Source organism: Manduca sexta, chromosome 17 (assembly GCF_014839805.1).
Source record: "Manduca sexta isolate Smith_Timp_Sample1 chromosome 17, JHU_Msex_v1.0, whole genome shotgun sequence".
Lineage (NCBI taxonomy): Eukaryota > Metazoa > Arthropoda > Insecta > Lepidoptera > Sphingidae > Manduca > Manduca sexta.
In genome coordinates this window covers 8,556,112-8,579,728 of record NC_051131.1, presented here as the reverse complement: position 1 = coordinate 8,579,728, position 23,617 = coordinate 8,556,112, and the positions used below count along the sequence as shown (strand labels likewise).

Below are 23,617 nucleotides of genomic sequence, written 5' to 3'. Positions count from 1 at the left end.
AACCAAGATACCTTCTTACAATCGTTAAACGTTATGTTTGGGAATAACATATTCTAGCAATAGACTTAAACATAGAGTATGTCATTCCCGTACAATTTTAGTAGAAAGACATTTTGGCAGCGGCCGCTGTTGGCCAAGATCTTTTATGTGTAAATCGGGCTTTAGAGAGGACCTGTATTTTTTTGATGATGCTTGGTTTTGTTTACCTTTTTAACTCTTGATATTGTAGCATGTTGGATTATTTCATACAGATTAAAACCTATGTGGGCATTTTTTTTGCCGATCCTAAATGTAACACTTTATATTCGGTTTGTATCGTCCATCACAATATACATCAACCAATATGTATCTTCTTTGCTATTGCTGTATTTAGTACTTTACTGATTTTCTAGAGCTATTTTTATCAAACCGATGTCGTATGTTGGTCTCGTGATACCTACATAATAAAATTACATTAACATCTCAATCGACATACTCCATTACATGTTCAAGTGAATGTTCAGCACGATTTTGACGGTTTTACAGGCATTACGTCAATGCAAACATTGATTTTAGCGGAGTGTAAAATGGTTTCTCAGTTCGACTTGTGTCTTATGTTGCGACTACGGAGACATTGTGAATAGAACGCTTATGGAAAAGCGGAGGTGGGACATATTGAGTGGTATTATAGTGTGAAAAGAAAAAACATAATTTGTGAGAGGCGGGGACGGAGCCCGATGGTCGCGGCTCCGGCGCGACACGGCGGGAAGCTGCAGGGGCGCGGGCGCGGGGTGCGCGAGCGGCTCGCGCGCCTCGCCGCCGCCCGGCTTCGATCCCGAGCTTTTCCAAGAGTTAAGCTACCTCCCCGATGCAGAACTTCGTGAGTGCCTTGGCGAGTATCCTGACTTCCTATACCACGTCGCTCGGGACAGATTTGGAAGACTCTACTTTCGCGTCATCCGGAGTTTGCTCCTTGATCGAGGTACGAGTTTGGTAGGACGGTTCTCATTGCCGCTCACATCATCGCTCGCCGCAATCTTCTAATTTTATCTTGTCGTAATCATCTGCCTTGTTCTTAAATTCATTTGTTCTATTTACTTCCGTCACGCTTATCGCTTGATATCATTGTAACCTGTAGGCTTATCGTATCTGCATACTCAAAACACTCCTAATTAATAATATCCATCCTTTCACCTTGATAAATACGACCTCATTACACATACATATAGATTTTGTTTATTGTTAAGTAAAAAAAATCAATAAAACAAATAGGTCCAGTATGATATAAAATCATTATCAAGAATCGTAATCATGATAATGAATGGGGCCACACAAGAACTGTGAAAGTAGGCTCGGTGGGATACATAATCGTGAAAACAATTGACATCCGTTGTTATCGTAACGTTAGGTAATAATGGGAAAATCTCAAGCAGTACTCTGCTGCATAGTTTTCACTAGGGCTGATATTGTTACCACTGTTTTCTTTGGTACGTTTCGCAGAAAGGAGCGACGGTTTTGCGAGATGGATGCAGTAAACGTAAATCCCCTGTCATAATATTTATATAATCACCAGATGCGAAACCACGTTCGTAAAAATAACAAAGAATTTACATAATGGTAATAATTTATACTTCGTGTCTTTACACACAGGTGAACTATTTATTGACTACTAAAAATGACTTATCTACTACACTTACTTGTATTGTTACAATGTGGATTGATAAAGTAAAAACAATCGAGAATACATACTATAAATGGCCGAGGCTCGTTAGCTGCTTTTGTAATACATTTTTCCCATGATATACACAATAGAACGGTTTGTTTTGCTTGTTCTCCACAAAACCAACGTGGAGCCCGGCCGCCGCGCTGGTTGCATGGTGTGTACAGCGTGCCTGCGCTTGCGCTCGTCGTTCCATCACACAGTCGATGACTTGATCGGTAACCTCGCGCCCGCTTTGTCTGCGTGCATAGAGTTACGGAGTTCCACTCGTTTGTTCATTATATTATTCCTCGAATCATCGAGTGCCAGTATCATGTTCTATGGTTGTAACTTGTAACGCTGTACAGGTTCGATGAACGCACCAGGGCCGAGTACAGGAGATATTCACCCGGGTCAGTACTCAATACATTGTATTGTAGTGTCCACTTAATATCTCGTAATACATATATGAGTGATCGGTAAATAATTTTAAACCTTATTACTAGTCGTATCTTATCAGAGGCCGAGCGCGCGCGAGCCGCAATAAATACTATAATTCTGTTTTCACACTCGAATGCGTCTCACTTACTCACTGTTTAACGATCGTACTGATTTGAGCTCTTTTAAGTATTTATTGAATTGTCAACCCATTGTGTTTACAATAGATAGTTTCTCATTGTTGTGAAGATTTTTTGCACAAAATTGTAATGCCCGTTAAAAAATAGTGGAAGGTTTTGTGCATGGCAAAAACAATTTAGGTTTTGTGTGTGATTTTACGTATATGTATACTTTTCACAACATTGGACACGTTTTGTATACAAAGTGAAATTATATTAACAATTAATGTACTTGTTATGTTTATTGTGGTGATTAAATTGTAAAAATAGTAATTTAAATATCAAATGGATATCTAGCTTCTGCTTACGTCGGGAAGCAATATATTGGACAGCATTTTTTATAATGATTCGCGTGGAACTGGATGCGATAGAAAGGTTGACATCAGGTAAGCGGCGGGGCATAAAAAGTCAAATTCCTTCTGCATTATAAATAAAAAAAAAACATGTTGCGCAGAGTACATGTGAAGAAGGATAATAATGTTACCGCTACGATGGACAACTAGATTAATAAATCAGGCATGTTCTAAGTAACAATTTCATTACTAATAGCATTTATAGTAACTAGCATATCAAATCCACCGTAACATTTAACATTTCCATCAATAATTTTATTTAGGGTCACATATCATTTCTATAACAAGTAGTCCGAAACGTTAATGAAAACATTACGATATTATGTATTATATTTACTTGTAGCTTGTGTCGGAAACAAAAATGTTTAATGTTATGACTGCCAAGTGCAAGCCTTACACCCGTATTCAACAAGCTTTAAATGTACTATGTCAAGTTACTTATTCCTTATCAACTAACGGGCATTATTAGATTCTAATTGAATTTTAATGTGTGGTTCAAAATAAATTAATTTTATATTGCGAGCCACTACAAATAGAGTCTAATGGTGTGTGATAATAAAATAATGACAACAAAGGTTATTTTTTCGTGGAAAATTACAATTCAAATAGTAAGTATAGTAGCAATGTGCCAGTGATACAGTATATTAAGAAATAAATCTAGTCATACATAGTTTTTTCAAGCAATTTAGTCGTAACTGCACGTCGAGTCGAGCAGTTAGTCTATTTGAATATCTGTTTCGTTAACAAGTTGTTGGTAAGCCTCACGAAATCAGGTCATTTATTATATATAAATATGTATAGTCTAAAACCCGAATGGAATGCAGTCGGTTGAACTACGGGTTACGTGCATTTGTACTGTGAGAAGAAAGTTGGAGGGTACCTACGAAACCGGATTTTGAACTATTAGAACTCGTTTCTGTAATTAATGAAAAATGTTCATATCTGTGTTAAGTATACGATTATAATCAGTGTACTTATTTATAACATTATCGCGTATCGTTTACGCGATAACCGATATTCGCTCATTTAAAAAATCAGGAGTAAATAATTATATATATATATAATATCAGTCCTGTATTATATACTTGCCCACTGCTGAGCACGGGCCTCCTCTACTAATGAGCGGGAGAAAAAAAAAATTATAGAAATGTATTTTTTACAAATTTACATTGTATTGTGTATTCAGTATCTAATGTGGACGAGTATGGCGTAAAATATTCAATCGAGTAGCTTCAGATCATACTCGAACCAATAAAAGAAGCGGAATTAACAAACCCTGCTTGTTAATAATAGTAGTTTGTAGATACTTAATTTGGAGCTAAGCATTTCGAAAGAGTCGCCTTTCATTCGGTTGCCCTGAATCTGGTATTTTTTTTGGTAGTTGTTATTAATGGAGGCCTGCTACTAGCAACCCTTCGGAGTTGCTACGGTGATTAGAATAGAAAGAAAAATGGAAGGACAGAAGAGGGGAGGAGGTTGGAAAAACGACTGATCTGTGGTTTGCTTGCCACTACGGAGAAATCGAGGCAATGTAATTTCCGTCTTGGTTTGATACAAATGTTCCTCTAGAAATTATCATGCATGCATGCACGACTAACCTGAAGGATGATGTTACCACAAAAATGAGCGTGTGAATGAGCAGTAGCCTCTTAAGCTAATGAGATAAATCTAAGAAGAACCTTTTTTTAAGGTACTCTGTTTGAAATTAACTTTTTCCTTGTTTTTCTTTTATTGTCTACCTTTTTTAAACTTTTGGCGGAGGGAAGGTAGAGTAAGAGAGAAATATGTATATTTGCTTGTATCATGTCGCTGGGCAATAACAAAGTTGGCGCTGACGATTCGAAGCGTGGTGGCACAAACTAGTGCTATTTTGTACTACCGATCAGGAACGTGTCACCACGTTAGAGTATTATAGCTAGCGTTGAAGGTTATTACTTTCAGAAATAGGTTAAGTTTCTATACAAGTCTTTTAAAAACCCTACAGAAAACCTTTCAACGGATAACTCAAGTGATCGCTGCTTCTAACATTATGTCAAGCTAAACTAAGGACACTGTTCTTGTAATTAAAATAAAATGTGCAAATATTATCAAGCTAATATCGATTGTGTTGTGTTTACTATAACTATTAAGGTTAGATGCCAAAGTAAGATTACTTGCAAGTGATAAAAAAATCAAAGCGGTTGTTTCAAACGTTTTGTAATAATAACAACGAACTATTATACTTGTGTACCTACACCTAGCAAACATTTGAATATATAAATATACAAAATAAAACTTAGTTTAAAACAAAATCTTTGCACCATAACGCTTATCGCGTAATCAATGAATAAGTTATGCAAGTACGTAAAAATACTTGGTTACAAGATCAGGGCTCAAAGCTCAATTTAGTTTTTTTTATCATACAGCTAAATGATAGGACGAACGTTCCGTTGCCAGGTGAGTGATGACTGGCGCTATTACTGACAATAAATAGTAGTACACTACTTCGAATTACATATATGTTAGTTAACTTGAAGTATTGTGTAAAGTTGAATAACTATACTGGCTACACTGTCTTTGAAACAGAAAAGTGCTTGCAAACTGCTGGAGACGGCAATAGGTAGAGTTTTTTACGCATTCGCATTCTCATTAAATTCAACAACTCTTATTACTTCTCATTTATCCCCAAATAATATATATCTTGTATTATTTTATATAATAATATGGTCCATGTACAAAACGAGGCCCCGTCAACGCCGCGCCGACTAAAATAATTCTTAGTTACTACGACATTGCATTGTAACTCCCAAATATTTATCGCTAATCCAAATCAAAATTATTAAATTTATATATTGGGATCATTGACACGGTCATACATCGATCAATTTTATTTACCAAAATATGGTGGCAGGGTTATCAATGGGGCTATCAATGATCATCCAAAGATTATATGAGAGGTTTTGCTAGGCTATGTTTTTGTGTCTTTATGCTCGAAGTTTGTACGTTAGTAGTAAAGATTCTTGTTCTTTACACACTCACTTGTCTTGGCGATGAATGTGCTCGGCGATAACAATAATAAATTAGTAGTATATTATCGATCAAGGAATATTACTTTCGTGCAGTTTTATTTTGTAATTTTTGATTTAATTCGTATCGACTATAGGATAGGGCCACAAGCAGTTTCATAAGATATTTTGGAATATTGAAAGTGTTAATCAATCCTTTTATAATTGCAAATCGTTTGAAACTACCGCATTTATCTTTGGTCTTAATATTTCGTAAAATATAAATATATTCCTTGATTTTTTTTAATAAATATGAAGTATTACTAAAATATTTCTTTAATAATATAATTTATTATATTTACTGCTTTTGTCACTTTCTTATACAGTATAAATGATTTAAGAGTGAGATAAAATGTCGACAAAACATGGATATAATATGTTTAAACGTGGGGGGATAACATTACGAAAATATTTACAAGCGAATTTGTCGCCTTGCGGATATTATTTTGTTGCTTAAATTATTTACTGTTCAAACTTTATTAACAGTTATATAACCATATATTCTGTACTTTGCAATAAAACATTTATCGGTTTCTTATGTATCATAAAATAAAATGTATTCTATGTATATGTAAATTGATAGTATGCTACATTGTCCAAATTTATTTCCAGTTCTATGCAGCAACAGGGTGAGCCAAATGACAAAGACCTACAATGACATCGAAGCGGTAACACGGCTCTTAGAAGAAGTAAGTTTTGTTTTTAGTAATCGTTTTCTGCAGAGCACCTCGTTCAATTGTCTCCATGCGTGTGCTTACACAGATATGCCAGCGAGGAGTTATATTTCGGCACGACTGTCCGTAATTTCATGCTTATTTACGCCTCGATACTGTTTTCATAGCGTCTAGGCTTTTTCTTTTTATATAGCTAGACGTATAACGTATTTTGAGCGCTTTAGCAATTTTCAACTGAATTTGAAGTGTGCAATTTTGGATATTGTGCCTTAATGTATACCGTGTTATATTCTGAAATAAATTTTTAATAAAGCACTTTGGAGTTTTTATGCTGTCATGGCAGGTAATGTAAGCCACTCAATGTGAACCTCAAGTGCACCTGTTCCGAGTATCTTGTTGAGTAATGTACCTACTCAATTTAACGACCGCCTTTCTTCTAGACTATCCAGTTTTTCAAAGATGGTTGCCCTATCATCGTCTGTTTGATCTGATGGTTTTTGTCCCTTATCATTTCTATATACATTGTGTTTACTTTTGTACTTACTTGAAACAGGGTGATATTTTATAATGCAACTAATTATAATTTAAATAAAAAAAAATCTATCGGCGTCACAATATTGACATGGGCACTATTGATACTCCATGAAAACTGTGCGGACCTAAAAGCCTTAAATAGTGATTAATTTTATGTAGCGCAATCATAATTTGACGTGTGCGTATTCCTTTAGAAAGAGAAGGACTTGGAGCTAACGGCGCGGATCGGCAAGGAACTTCTAACGGCAAATGGACGTTTGGAGGCACGAGTCACTTCTTTAGAGGGCGAGCTGAAGAGTGCGCGCGACCATATCACGCAGCTGAGGCACGATCTCAACGCTAAGACTGAACTTTTACAGGTAAGTCAATTAAATATATTCATTATCTTTTTATACATTTTTCCTTGTTAAATTGACCGGAAAACGTTACATCTGCAAATACAATTCGTGCCGGTAACATTGTAAAATACCAACGTTTCATTATTTGTCAGTCACGAGCGAATCGGATGCTAACTTAATTTATATACGGTTCCAATAGTTTCAAACAATGTAGCCGTTGATTTAATTTTCTTAAAATAAAAATTGACGTTGTTATAGTTGTACTTCAAAGCCAAAATTGGCCTAACACATAAATAATTTAATGCGATAGAAAGTAGCTTACTTTCACGACAGTCGGAAAAACGCGTGAATATTGCTATAGATTTTAGATACTTGCTGCAGATAATATTCTTTTGATATTGTGAATAGGTCATGAGAGCTATTTTTTGTTTTAATAAGTAATTATAACCATTAAATGGGGCTTAAGACAAAATAAGTGGCTTGTGAACAATCTGTTGTTAGGGCAATGTTAAATTGTAGCAATGTGCTTGTCAGGTGTTAACAAATGACACAGAGGAGGGCTCGTCCCCCACGGAGCAGGAGGCGGCGACCGCGGCGGCGCTGCGCCGACGCACGGGCGCGCTGGAGCGAGAGAACCGCGCGCTGCGGGAGGAGGCCTCGCGCCTCGCCGCCGGCGCCGACTGCGCTGAGCTCGCCGAGAAACAGCTGCTGCGGGACATCGCGCAACAGCTCGGTAAACACAACTTATTATTAAACACATTGTTCATTCTTTTTATCTTTACGATCATTTTAATTATTGTGATTTGTTTCTCATAAACTGTTGTGAAGATTTCATTGGTTTGAGCCGCATCCGTCAGATGATAGTGGTCGCGTTCCCCTTCGTGTTAAGTGTGTTCAGCCAAAATCTTTCCAAAATATTTTGAATTAATAGAGCTTTTAAGAACCTCTTTAAAACTTTCTCTTTTATAATTATTTTTAGTATTCAGACCCACGCTGTTTATATTATTATCTTCGTCTGAAATCGCGTGTTTCTATCAGATAGGTAATGGTACATGAAGTAGATAGTTTTAAGGAGGTTCAAAAATCTTTTTCTAACCTTTGTCCCCATTGATGAAGATACACAATGCGCCCACGAATTCTTTAGCATATTGATTTGTGGGAGGTACATAAGTCACATAATCTTTTTTTTTTGGCTTGTCTTTTTGAAATAAACAAAAAACTACTTGCAATTAACAATGGCCCATAAAATTATTGTGATGAACTGCCAACAGATAGTTATCGACATGTTTGTTAGTTAAATTATAGCTTATTGCGGCTACTTAGCCGTAATGATGTTATATTTATTCTACGATTGTACTTTATTGGTAGGTTTTCCTGTTATTATACCGACCATGTTACTAATGTTTAAACTTTGTGATGGTACAAAGAGTGCTATATAAGTGTTGATTCTGAAATAATAAAGTAAATACTCTTATAGGGCAACGATGCTTATTCTCTTATTCACCCTATAAGTGAATAGGCATCGTTGTATCTATATCGATACTAAGTACAAAATCTAAGTTGTATTACTTATTTTTGTACTGCTCGATTAACTCAGAAAGTATTGACGCAAAATTGACACAACCAAGTGTAACTTGTGGTTAAATGATGTAACAGTAAATATTACGGTAACAATGAACATATTGCTAAAAAAGTAAGAATTAAAATGCGTGGAATAGATGCGCGCCGCATCGCGCCTGCGTGGTCCCGCTCTGGCGAGTAACGATCAGCCGTGAAGCTCGAGATTCGCAACCTGTCTGTTACTAAAAGTTAAATTCTACAATAAGAAATAAACATTTGTGAATAAAACTTATTGGTCTGATGTAGTATTGAAAAATTCAGTTTTCGGTTAATTCGTTTGTAAAATTTTGTATTTTTTGTTAAAAACGGGAAATACGCACTAACAGTAGGTTGAACAATTGATATATATATATCGCAGGGCTAAGTTATGTCATGACGAAGAATCAGCTGAGACAAAAGGATGGCTTATTTATTCTCTTTAAAATCATCATAGATAACCATCAAGTGTTCATTACAAGCGTATGAAAGCCATTTCATTAGAGCAATGTAGAGACAAAATTTGCGTTTTTCTCAACTATAGCCGCTACTCGATACGAGATTTTATCGATACCTTATCATTACGTGCGTTATTTGTATCGGCACAAAGACTTGCCGCCCAAATAAAATGCGGGTATTACAAATATCTATTTAGTGTAAATAACAAAATGTGTGAGTAAAGTTAAACATAACTTTGTGTTCATAACTATAATAATTATGTTAATATAAGTTAATTTTATATCAACACTAATTTTGATATTTGTTCGATGTGTTAATTAGTATTAGCTATGTAATTATTTGTGTTATATAAACTATTGAACATAGTTATACATATGATTTTATATATTTATGGTCTTATTCATAATAAAACTATCAGAATTATCGGAAGTTTATCTGGGCGTTATCGGAGGCATCTAAAAAATTGATATTCATAATGGTTCAATTGCGCTAAAAGTCTCCGATAAAGATGCTTTAATTTATCGAGCCTAACCCCGTCTTTACACCTATGTTAAGCGTTCGATAGCAAAAAATGGTTGACGTCGGTCAGCTGTTTCGTGTTTGACGCTTGTTGCCAAAGTCAGTCTGTACTTAGAAGTATACAACACATATAATTCTCTTTGATACAACATTTCGATCATTTTCGTTTCAAGAAGTAATTTTATTTAGTTACGTATTAAAAATGCAAGCCAGGCTGCTTTAGGTAAAAAATGTGTCGTCAGAAATTCGATCCGTTTTCTCTGGATAATGATGAATTCCGTAAACGGTATTATTTTTCCAAACATACGGCTGCATTTATAAGTGACTGATAGTCCGCGAAGAGTTGCAGCTTCACCGTATAGGTTGTGGCAGATCACCAGAATTGCAAGTATTAATTAACTGCATTGACATGTTGCGATCGTCATGAAGTAAGTTAATTCTATTCCATATTATACAGACTTCGGTAAATACGTATACCTAATGATGAGCTACTTTTAGATTAGTTTTTTTAATAGATGTAAGATGTTGGAGACCTCTATGGATTATCTTAAGCCACTACCAGTGGTATATGTAGCAAAGTGGAGCGTGCGCTTGTACTTATAACATGTTGCAGATTATAACTATGCCCCACTTCTTTTCAGAGGAACCCTTGTTAAGGCTGGAATTTCACCACGTAAAAGACTTCCCATCTATAATTGGTTGTATTTATTACACCCATATACAATAAAAAATATGGTTGTGATGCAGCCTAATATTATACAGAAAAGGATATTATTTCCTCAATGTTGTTGTTCATAAGATTTAAAGGTTTGTTGTAGGTGACTTGTGATGCTAATCTTCAGATCAGAGAGATTGTTAGATGGCAAAGCAGCACTCATAACTCCCGGATATTGCAACAAGAACTTTTGGTGTGTGGAAACAGCATTTTCAATGTCTTTAACATGGCATATCTTAAATTTGGCAATGTGAAGACTACTGTTGTGGCTCTTGCAGTGTTGCACAACATTGCAATTGCTCAAAGAGAAATATATGCCACAGAACAATGTTTCCAATATTGAAGAGGTGTCAGAATCAATTATTATCATCATTGAACCAAAATCTAGATTAAAGTTGTTTACACTGAAAGGTAACTAATTATACAACATAATTAAAGTTAGTCATTGTCATTTATACTTTAATAAAATGTATATTTTTCTTTTATTAATATATATCAATTTTGATTTTTTTATTTCACTGGAGCTCATTGTCCATCTGAATAGCATGTTGCACTTCTACTGTTACAATTTATTCTGCAGATGTGGGACAAACCTGAAATTATGCAATGTATAAGCATTCAACATAATTTGAAATAAAAAATGTTTATTCAAATATACAACAGTAGTATCCCACAGGATTATAGTATAAATTATAAATTACTTTGATTTGTTAATACCTCCCTTATATTTCCAGGTGGAGGTGGATTATAGTATACTAATGCATCATATGCATGCCTTAATCTGTGTACTTTACAAATTGTAAATCATATTTGATTATATGATGACTTGTCATAAGAGCCTTTTATATATATGCCTACATGATAAATAAAGGTTTTATTTATTTTATTTGTTATTTTAACTAATAAAGACCTCAAAAATGTTTTACTTATGACCTACCTAAAACAACAATGTCCTACATGATTATAGCATAAAATGGATACATACATATCTCCTTTATATTTTCTATTGGAAGTGGGTTCTGAGGAGGCACAATGAGCATGATCTAAAAAATAAAATTGATTTATTCCTTTTATATTTAATTGTGCTGTTTTAACTTTATTATTTGTGCTGAATGCCACCAGGGTACATAATCACTATTGTATATTATCCAAATATTTTATTTATATGAATATTTTAAGAGTGGCTATCATAGTGCGTATTGTTTGACATGCGCAATGCAAGAGTAGCAATATTTCATTTCAATTAGCACAGCTCCCCCAAATCTATATGAAAGACATATGACATCTATATGAAATTGTAGTTCGTGTCGACATTCACGTTCAAGAATTCATATTCTTTTAGGGAGGGTTTTGGTTAGGGAGCGGGTTCATACCCGGTCCCTAATCAATTACTTCAACATAATCTTGTAAAAAAGCAATAGTTAGTAATGCAGGAATGCATAGCGCAAACGTTCAAATACAGAAAAGAGTTGCACCAACCATGTCTTCCTCCAACTACTTTTCACTTCTCTATTTTATCTCTCTCCATTTTATCGCAATTTGCTGCCTGCCTTTTTCCAAGTTTTACAAAGAATTTCGAGAACAACAAATAAATCTTCCTCCTGTATTTATTTTATTTACTTTTTTGACAAACGCCATTGTGACAATGACTAGACACTTTTTTTTTATTGTATGTTTCCAGAGACAAAACTTGGTAGTAATTGGTAGAACTTATTTAAATTATTTTTTTTCTACGAAATGGCAACATTGTGCACATTTAAAGGCCTTTTGTTATCGGAGGTTTACGAAACCATTATGAATAAGAAATTTTATCGAAGGCTCGATAAGCTTAGAGGACATTTTAACTATTTGCGATTTATACCTTCGATAAGGGTTTTATTATGAATAAGACCATAAGAATTTTATGTACTTTATCAGTACTATTAGAAATAAACGTTGGGGCGGTTGATAGCGTTATCTCCTATGGTTATTTGTTTTGATACAATAGTTAGATAACTAAAGCATTGTTTGTATGACTAATTAAATAATTGTGTATAGTTATTGCATTTAATATGACGAAGAAAAAGAGATGAGATATACAATTTTGAACATTTTGCAGTGACATTATGTTCTTACTTCTTACTCGAAGAACAATAATAACGAATAGTCTTAAACGCATTGCTAAAAGTCTTGGCATTAGCGAGCAACAATTTATTATCTTTAACATTTTGGGTTATAAAATTGTACGCGCGTTCTTAGAATGTTGACACCGATTCTAGGTATTTTCAAACGATGTTTATTAATGATTTTCTTTCAAACCCACACTATATTTATCACCTTTATCGTGGCAATTTTTAAAAATGATGTAAAAAATGACGATATTACTGTATTAATTGCATCACAAAATTTCTTCATTCTTATTAATAATTAGTAAGACATGAGATTGTGATTAAATAAATTTATCTTAGATTAATTGAGCAGACCGCTATGCGATAAAAAAAATACGTGCGTCATTGACTTAACTATATTATATTATATTGATATGATAATATAGGGCGACCGTACAAGGCGATTAAAAAACAATTACGCAGCGTATTCAGAATACAATTTTCTTTGTGCTCTCTCATAAAAATATAAGTGTGTAAAAATTTAAAATTCCATAAAGTTGAGGAAATTATTAAGCATAATATAAAATAAAATAAAAAAATAAAATACTTTATTTATCACGTAGGCGAACAAAGTTGCACTTATGATACGTCAAAACAAAGAATAAGAATAATTATTATTTCTAAACAACTATTAAAATCACTTATATAACTATGGAGATTTTAAATTAGGGATAAAGTTTATACAAAAGACTAGGTACAAACCGAAGTAACCAGCTCGGGCTGGCAAGTAGGGGGAAATAGAAGGGTAACGCGTCGCGATCCTCACCGGTGAGGACATGAGCCCTAGCCTAGCTAACCTACCAGCCTTTCACTAGCTACCTAAGTGATGACTACCCGAAGAAGAAAGGCAGAAAGAAACTCCGGGCTTTCTTTTTGTCATCAATTGTTCAGTACTTCTTTTGTATTTTTTCCAAGTCTTTCTTGTACATAGTCACAATAGTTATATAAGCTAATGCACGCACATCACCGTTAACATGGGATAAGATGAAATCCAATCGACTAAACCTGGAGCGGCATAAAATAAAATTAGCGATAGCAAATAAAAGAGAACATAGATTCATACTTAAATAACGGCGTACAGCGTGCATTCGCCTACATTTACAATCATAGTTTTCAATCATGAGAAAAGAAAAAAATAGTGATATTGAACAGGCAAACACAACATGATCGGGTGGTCGTCTTTCAAAAATTACATTTCATTAAGATATGATATGATTATGTCAAATTAGAACTATAGAAATGTCATTATTATAAAAAAAAAGCATGTGAGACATGTAACAAAGACATTTTAGGCAGTTAATTAATTACTAATGTGTGCTAACATGGTGGGTCATTGTGTGCAGGACAAACTTTCCAAACCGTCTTATCATTAAGGTAATCAGATACAGTATAGTATCCTTTACACATTAATTCACGCTTAACATAACACTTGAATTTTTGTTCGGTCAAATTGGTAACTACGAAGGGAAGTTTATTATAGAACTTAATGCTATTAACTAAGAAAGATTTATTGGTTTTACAGAGCCTATGATTAGGGACAACCAATTTATTTTTATTTCTGGTATTTAGACTATGCAAGTCACTGTTTTTAATAAAAGTACTAAGGTTTTACGTACGTACATTATATTCTGAAAATATATTCGGCCGGCAAAGTCAGTATATTCACCTCCTTAAACATTTGCCTAAGGGAATCATGAGAGAGAAGGTTGTAAATAGCTCTAATCGCTCGTTTCTGCAAGATAAAATGGTCTGCAGATCTGCAGCAGAGCCCCACAGAAGAATACAATAGGACATAATGCTGTGGAAGTATGCAAAATACACTAGCCTTGCCGTAGCCACGTCAGTTAATTGTCTAATCTTCCTAATAGCAAACACGGCAGAGCTCAGTTTACTAGACATTTTTTGAATATGGGGGCCCCATTGCAATTTACTATCGATTGAAACCCCGAGGAAGACCGTTGAGGGAACTAATTCTAATTTATCCCCATCTAAATCAATATTTAGTTCCTTTTTTATTCAGTAACGAAAATCTGACACATTTCGTTTTTGCGGCATTTAAAAGTAAATTATTAGAAGAGAACCAGTCAGAAATCAAACTAAGTACTTTATGTGGCTCACCGAGATTCTCATCCCTTCTATTTAACTTAAAAATAATCGAAGTGTCGTCAGCGAACAATACTACATCTGCCATATTATCAACCATGTAAGGCAGGTCATTTATGTAAACTAAGAATAGGAATGGACCCAATATGGAACCCTGGGGAACCCCAATTCTAACTGCGGACCCGGCAGAGGAGACGTAGACGAGATATATCTGCCAACTTATCCTTATTTTATGACTATCAGTACCTAAGACGTAATTGACACTTCTAACTTGCAAGGTGATTTCTGTTTATTTTTCCCACAAATCGTGACAATCTTACCAACAAAACGCGGTAAAGTCAATAAGTAACTAATATATAAATAATTCCATAAACTATTGTCTTGATCTTCGAAATCTTTAAATAGCCTATCATAAATTTTAGTTAGATGATAATTTATCAGCCGCTATTTATATTTTATGATTACCTAGATATTCATCAAATAAAAATCAATCATTATTATCCCTTTAATTTCTTTATATACATATTAGTTAATTTAAAAATTTCAGGATGTTTAAATAATTCCCAGCTTTGATAAAATTATGTTTCATATTATGATGTGTAATAATATTTTGGTGGAACCATAGAACTACAAAAACAACTTACAGTCATAGTAATATTTATATGAGTGCTATTAGAATATTTAACACTATTAGCGCGTGTAATCTGTCAGAACAACTATGACGTAAATGTTGTGGTCGTCCGGTGGTCTAAATTTGACTTTCGAATTTAATATATTTGCGACACATATACTTACTTTATTTTTCAGTATTCTTTCTATATTTTTCTACTTTACTTATGCCAAATCTCTGTGCACTCAATGTTATTAAAAAAGGTACAGAGGTTTTTCTTCACGTACTAATATAAATACATATGTATAATGAATATAATTTTGCGATGGTCGACAGATATTATCATTGTTATATATTGTACTTGTAATGTATTAATTTATTACCATACAATAATATTTAATATTCAAGAACTTAATTTATTATCCGCACTTTTTTGTGATGTATGTAAAATATATGCATGTGTTCAACACGGATGGCAAAGAATATTGAAGAACAATGGGCTTGGTGAGGCAAGGTGGCCTAGCAGAGTGTTTTCTATAAGGTTTGCACCCTGTCAGACCATACTTGTTTTAACTTGACCCTAAACATCGTGGGACTTTCAATCACCAACACAATTAAACAAGAAGCCGAAGAATGGAAGAGATTTCGTATTGTTATTAGCAATGTAATAATATTCTAAGAAACATCTTTTGTATTTAAATATAAGACATAAATTATACCGTCGACGACATATATCTTATTTTATTTATAAATGTCGTGTAAGCGTCGAAGACATTTGTCTTCTATTTATAATTATTTTTGTGAACATACCTAGTGATTTCTATTGATACCTACCTATCAAGTGTGAGATGTCTACTATTTTTTTCCGACATTTCGGTCAACTGAGTTGTATTGTGAGCTAAAGCAAAATGTATAAGATATTCATATATTTTCTATACATTTAATTCTACATAAAGGAATCTTATTTCCTCAATTCATTGGTTGTTTAGCCTAGTGTGTACCTTTGTTGCAATAAGTAGATTTGGTATTCAATAAAATGTGGAGCAAAAATTATTCATATATATTATAGTTTCGTTCGGTTTCAATAATTTTATTTATCATCTCTTTTTAAAATTTTATTACATTGTATTGTGGCAACGGCTGGTATGTTGGGTGCAGCGATATGTAAAGGTCGGTGAAAACCTGCTTTACATTATCCAACGTCTCAAGGTAACGGGCACAGCGCAGTGTCACGCAGTAATTTGCAATCTAAGGTCTAAATGGCAGGTGTTTGTGCGCAGGTGAAGTGTTCGCCATCAGGCAAACCGGCCAATGTAGTTTTATAAAACAACTTTTAGATAACGCAACAATGAACATACAAAATGTATTAGTATGTACACGTATATGAATTTCAATAAATGTCTTATTAACTAAAAGGGAATTTATAGCCGACGATACGAGGCATTTTGCAGACTTAGTCGCCAAAATAAGTCTTAAAATAAAAATCTATTAGAGGTTAATGACTGAATTCAATATTGATCTAATTACACATTCATTATTTGCAGCTAGTGCAAATTCCGAGGCGAGTGCTCTGGGCACGGAGTTACTGGAGGAGCGTCACCGCAACATCGACCTGCAGCAACAACTCGACACCACTAAAGCGAGGCTCGCGAATAACGAGAGGGATTTCAGACAGGTATATGCAAACATGTTTTTTCAAGTGTCAATAAATTTTGGGAGGTTTTGTCACAAGGTAATCACGCTAAAAGGGGTCAGGGGAATGACATTTGCGTCTCTCACGCGTTCTTTGTTCGAGTTAAAATTTACTCAGGCCAGTGTAAACACTTCGAGTAAGTTGGTAATGTAAAGGTTAACAAATGTATTGAGGATAAATTGTAATATCTCCATAAACGGATATAATGGTGACATAAGAAACGTTCTAGTTTCTTTATTGCTTTATTTAAACCGACTCGGGTTTCCTTAATGCGCAACGTGTCTAAGGAAAGTTTATAGCATTATATAAAACAGCTCAGCTTAGCCAGCTATGAAAACTGCTTAGCCTATAAGATTAACGGCGTGTACTTTGGCTTCTTTAATTCTATGACTTTGTAGTTTATTATTGTTTTACGTAAGTCAAAACATATTTTACACCAATAATGACATAATGCTCTCAGACATGACCATCGAGATAGCATACTCAAGCGTTCGCCATTTTTATACGAGTAAATAATATGTTTAAATATTTTGTACAATGTTTCCTTTTTTTTTTAGTTAACTACAGAACACGAACATACCTTAAGGATATTAGAAATCACAAGAGATAATCAAAATGCCCTCGCAGCAGAGTTGGCCGATGTCAAGGTAAGATTATTAATTGTTATAAGTATGTTTCCTAATGTTTATCCTCACATATTGTAAAACAAAGTCCCCCGCCGCATCTTTATCTGAACGCAGTACCCTCAAAAACTATCGAACAGTTTTCGATGATATTTGGATTGGAAATTGTTTTGCGATCATGGGAAGGACAAAGGCTACTTTTTATCCCAAGAAATATATAGTGGGGTTTTTATTTCGGAAAAAGAATTTTACTCGAGTGAAGTTAGTAATTACGTATATATTTTATTTAACTTTAAGAGTATTTTTTATGTATTACTAGTTCAAGGATATTTTAGGGTCGGTTCACATTTAGGGACAGCGTAGAAATGAGAATTGAAAAAAAAATGAAATTAAGTTTTAATTAGATTGTAGGGGATTTTTTTTTTTACATTTATTTGTCAGTGTGATAGGAATGTTTAAATGAATAGATCTAATTAACATTCAGTCGCACCCTGGTTGACATGGAATGTGTGTACCTAATGTAAATTCAGCCATAAAAGTAGCTCAACAAATTCAGAACTTCAAAACGCTTCAACACATTTTTTTACTAAAGTAAACTTTCTTAAGTTTATTTTAGTAAAAAAACGATAGTTGATACGGACATAAAAGTTTGAATGCGATTTGAAATGTTGAATTAGTTCAGCTACTTATGTCACCCACATAAGTGTACATGCGGTGTGGCGGCAGGAGCGGTACGCGGAGGTGTCGGCGCTGCTGGCCGAGGCGCAGGAGGCGCTGCGCGCGGCGCGGCGGCGCGGCGAGCCCGCGCGCGGACTCATGCCCAGCGTGGCCGCCGCCGCCGGCCTGCTGCCCAACACGCTGCACCGCGAGATGCACTCCTCCGTCTACTCCGAGCTCAGCCTCGACTCCGGCATCGGCGATCCTCTCGCACAGTCAGTCAACAATACTTGCTTTTCATTATTATATTTATCTATCGTATAACACGACACCAAGTGTACAGTAGTATTATTTTATTTTTATATATTTATAAGATTTGAGTTGAGAAACCAAAGAGGAACTTTGGGTAAATTATTTCTGCATATTATATTATGCAAATATTATACAACAAAACTACGTATTATGTGCAAAGTTCATTATTGACGTTACAGCAGACAACGCAATCAGGTCTGGTGTAGCAGTAAGTAAGATAACAGTTATGTAAATTGTTTATAATTGTTTTTAGTTCAAGCATGCAGAAAGTGTTTGAAACGGTGCAGTGCGCATCGCGTTGGTCGGGCGCGTCGGGCGGCTCGGGCGCGTCGGGCGGCTCGGGCGCGTCGCTGCCCGGCTCGGACGTGTGCGACGCGGCGCCCGCGCTGCTCGCCGGCGCTCCCTTCGCCAAGCTGCCGCCCAAGCCGCCCTCGAACGACTCCTTCCTCGACGACACCTCCGACACCGACTCCGACGATCTCTATCCGTTAGTGTCACGACTACAACTAACATGTTATAATCGTTTGGGATACCTGGATCTATTTTTGTATATCACTTCATACTTTAATACAGTGTGTTCATAAACAGGCTTAGCTATAATATAATGTTGATAGTATGATAAATGCTTTATTGTGAAAAGTAGTAAATATTTGCTATTTTGGTCTGATAAGATGTAGATATGATATTGCTTGTTTAATCTGAGTTACACACGAGTTGAGAGCTAGTCACTTGTTTGGGATTGGAATTTGTACTAATTTATCCTTGCCCCCTATCATAACAATGGGACTAGTACTCAGTTCAGTTCGTCAACATTGGGTGCACTAGTTGCGGTTTCACCAAACCCTTGAGTAAAGTATGTAATAATTTAAAAGGAAACGTAATGCAGAGCTGAATTTATTCTCGATGTGTGTCGCGTGACGCTTCCGTTTATGAGTAAAGCTGATACTACACTTTACGTAGTCGTCAAAATATTTGCGCCTTTTGGGCAAAGTATCACACATTTTATGTTGTTTATGTACAAAGTAGATATTTTAGCCAGATAGCACGAATATTTGTCCAAATACGGTGTGTATAGTGGCGGCGTGACGTTCCGTGTTGCAGCGGCGGGCCGGGCGTGGGCGTGCCGGGCGCGCCGGGCGCGGCGGAGCTGGCGGCGGCGCTGCGGCGCCTCACGCCGCACGACATCGACGCGCGCCGCGCCTCGCTCGCCGCCGCGCACCTGCGCCGGCCGCGCACGCACGGTGAGACAACGATACCTCACACACACTCCAAACTTTAACCTGTTCTCTTTATGTAACGATCACATTCTGTTATAGACACGATATGTACATATTTTTTCAAAAGAAAAAATCTTCCTCCAAATATTGCAAAAAACATGAGTTGCTTTATTCTGATATACGAAGGAAACTGGACTCATCAAATACGATTTTTTATACTTCAAATTCTATATCAATACACATTTTTGGTTTCAGAAAGAGATTCTAATGAGGAGAGCGCGGTGTGGGGCGCGGGCGCAGGGGGCGGTATCGCTCGTTTCCGTCCACCTCACAAGTTGCAAATCGTGAAACCGCTTGAAGGCTCTCTCACGTTGCACACGTGGGCTCAACTCGCTAAGCCGAATATGTCTGGTAATTATACGATTCCTACGTATTGAATAATATTTATTTATAAACGATTGATTTGAAGAAGTTAAGTCATTGTCTTGAGAGAAATGTAAAAATACAAACTTAACGACTCCCACGAAAATAAGTCATTCCATATTATGTGTTATAAACCATACCTAGTTAATAATTTATGCCAAATACCTTACAAAATGTTTTTTAAATCACCTAGTAATAAACGACATTTTTTTAAAGTAATAAATAAACGCAATATAGAAGTTTATAGAAGAGTTATTTTATAGGCCTATTGGAAGAACAAGAGGGTGTTGGTGTTCGGGGAGCGAGATCATCAGGCGGACTCGGATTAAGACTGTACAGGCTCTCTGACGTGGAGGAGGACGACGACATACCACGACTGCCACACTCGAGTCACATATACACTTTCACAAACAGGTATGTAAATGCGACGCGCGATCCGTTTATAGTCGCACAGAAGGTATTACAACGTCGCAAGTCGGTAATCATAGTTCACTTTGCATCGACAGCACGGTGCTGCATCCGAACGACGGAAGCCTCGCGGGCAGCAGCACCAGCAGCGTGTGCAGCAGCGGCATGAGCAGCCTCTCCAGCAGCGTGCTCGGCAGCGCGTGGAGCTCGCGCCTCACCTCGCGCCGATCGTCGGCCGCCGTGTCGCCCGTGCACTCGCGCCGTGAGTCCGTCTGCGTGGCGCCGTCGCGCGCTCATTTCTCTCCGACCGCGACGCCCGCAAACAGTCCGTTGCTCGGATCGCCGGAGTCGTCGCCACCGGCAACTCCGCGACCCGGTGACGCGCCGCCTTCGTTGCACGCGCTCATTGCCAGTGGCACGTCTATACTCCGGCGGCGGCACCTCGGCGCTGGCTCACCGGGCGCGGACGGTTCCCCGGCGCCGCTCGCTCTCCAGACACCCGGCTCTCTGTACACGGGACTCGTGCATCGCAGTCCCATGGAGCAGCTGACGTGTCTGAAGCGCACGTTACGCTCGCCGGCCGCACCGCTGCCGGAGAGAAATGGGGGCGGCGGCGGCGGCGCGGCCAACGGCGCCGGCGCGTCGTGCGAGTCGCCGCTGGGCGTGCCCGCCGCGCCGGGCTCGGGCGCGCTGGACGCGGCTCGCGGGGACGGCGGCGCGCTGGGCGCGGGGAGCGCGCGACGGGTGCGGAGCCCGCGCGCCGCGCCCGCGCTCCGACCTGGGCACGGTGGGCGCGGTGGGCGCGGCGGGCGCGGGGGGCGCGGGGAGCACGCCGGGCACGCCGGCGGCGCCGTCGGCCGCGATGCACTCGTCGCCGCTGGGTACCCTTAGTTTGCTGTTTGGTCGGAAAGGTGGTCTCTTGTAAAGCTATCTGATAGAAGGTGCTCGCGCGCCCTCGCACGCGGCGCCGTTCCCGGTTCCGAGCGGTTGTTTTTCGTAGTATTATTTTTCCTCTCTGTGGATTAGTCGCCCGCGGGTTTCCATTCGTATTTTACCTTTTTGATTTTGTTTTCTATTTGTTAATACAATTATTATAGTAATTTTATTGCGTTTTGACGTGTATTTTGGTAGCTATTTTTTATTTTGTAATCGCTCGCGTGCATTTATATTATATGACTGAGCGCGGGATGCACCCGAAGTCGATTTCGGTCGCTAAGTATTATGATTCGGTACTATACGAGGCTCTTCAACATTCCTTTGAGTTTGACGTTTTGCGTCGGTCTCTCCCGCGTGCTATGTACATTGTACACCGTAACACCACTGTTGCCGAGAGCTCTAGCGAGGACCAAGTGTATGGTAATACAATAAAAATCATATCAATTAATTTCTTTGGTCGAAGTAAAACACATCACACGAATTTAAGTTTTTGTTATGTTTGTTTATATACTTAAATGATTATTTTCTAATTGTCGCGTGAGATTTACTTATTTTAGTAGTCTGTAGTATTATATTGCAAGGGTTGTAATATTTATTATCATTAGAGAATAGAAGAACATTAGGTATTTAGATGCGACTGGAAAATAATAATTTCTGATTTTCAAATCTCATTGCTTTATTATGGTCATGCTTATTATTATTAATTATATTATTATTTTAGTGATTATTTTTGTGTGATTGTAAATAAATGTTCATTAATTTAGAAGAGTACAAATTATTTATGTTTATGATCAGACTTAGTTAATTGATAATATGTATAGAGGGCAAGTCAATAATTTCAATTTACAAATTATTAATTTAATTTCACGACTTATGTCATTAATAATTATCGACCAAATAACGAGTACTTCACAAATACGAGGCATTCATTTTATTCTAGTTTTAACACAACTGTTGCTAATATTTAGGTGTAAACAAAGTGTAATGGTGCATGCCATAGTGATAAGTAGAACTGAATTAATTATATTAAAATTGCGTCATAATTTGGATATGTCCTAACGCGGCTGCACTCTTTAATAGCGACCAGTTCATTCATAGTGTAATCATTTGTAACTTAAGTTAACTAAAATTGGTGCTAGATAGTTATTATGCCAGTGATGTTTTGTTAAACAAATCCAACGTGGTTATGTTTGGAACGCACGCGTTAGTTTCTTTGTGTCGCATTATTATTTTACGGCGTCAGTTCTTATGTTCATTGAACAACATGAAGCGTACGCGAACGCGTACGTCTTAGGTTTAGTAAGGGCTGTGAGGTGATAATCGTAGTGGTCACGAAAAATGTTTCCACGTCTTGATATTGATACAATTATTACAGTCAAGTAGGCACAAAACTGTGTAGTTTAAGCGAAACTTGTTGAGTATTTGACAATTACAACAAAATGATAATGATTGTATTGAAAACAAAAATATAATTTATCCAAAAATATTTTGTGTATGTTATTCAAACCCTGAATAAATATTATTTGTGTGCTAAATAAAGAAATATGTAATTTCTTTATACCTTTCCTGAATCCCTAAAATATGAGGATAATTGACGGGAAGGGATATACTTCAATAGAAATCGATAAAATACAAAATGTTGTGTTGCACTTAGTTCTTTTTTCGTAAAATAAATGATAAGCCGATTAACCAACTCCTCACGAATCCTTTACGTACTTTCCCAGCATTGCCTATAAACAGTAACAAGAAATAAAATCTAATTAAAAGTTATACCCTAGAGTTATCACCCTGAGACCTCATTTGTTTTATTGGTAGCAAATACATTATTTTCCAAACATTATTTCTCGAGGTAACCTACAAATTTGAGTTAATTGTAGGTAGAATTCATCGTCAAAATAGAAATGCTACTTACTAACCTAAGTGCCTGCCTCTCCGAGGCACTTCTTGTGCGCTTCACACCA

General features: G+C 36.7%; 1 protein-coding gene across 1 annotated transcript in view; it reads left to right on the top strand.

Annotated features, from left to right (window-relative positions):
- Window positions 1-23,142, top strand: part of LOC115443126 (trafficking kinesin-binding protein milt) — a 41,597-nt gene extending 18,455 nt beyond the window's left edge. Inside the window, 12 exon segments of the mRNA XM_037439760.1 lie at window positions 6,305-6,381; window positions 7,095-7,259; window positions 7,773-7,971; window positions 16,932-17,062; window positions 17,638-17,727; window positions 18,430-18,635; window positions 18,926-19,159; window positions 19,774-19,913; window positions 20,145-20,300; window positions 20,576-20,726; window positions 20,801-21,470; window positions 21,472-23,142. Coding sequence (XP_037295657.1) covers window positions 6,305-6,381; window positions 7,095-7,259; window positions 7,773-7,971; window positions 16,932-17,062; window positions 17,638-17,727; window positions 18,430-18,635; window positions 18,926-19,159; window positions 19,774-19,913; window positions 20,145-20,300; window positions 20,576-20,726; window positions 20,801-21,470; window positions 21,472-21,645 — 2,393 coding nt within the window. The 3' untranslated portion in view covers window positions 21,646-23,142.
- The last annotated feature ends 475 nt before the right edge of the window (window positions 23,143-23,617 follow it).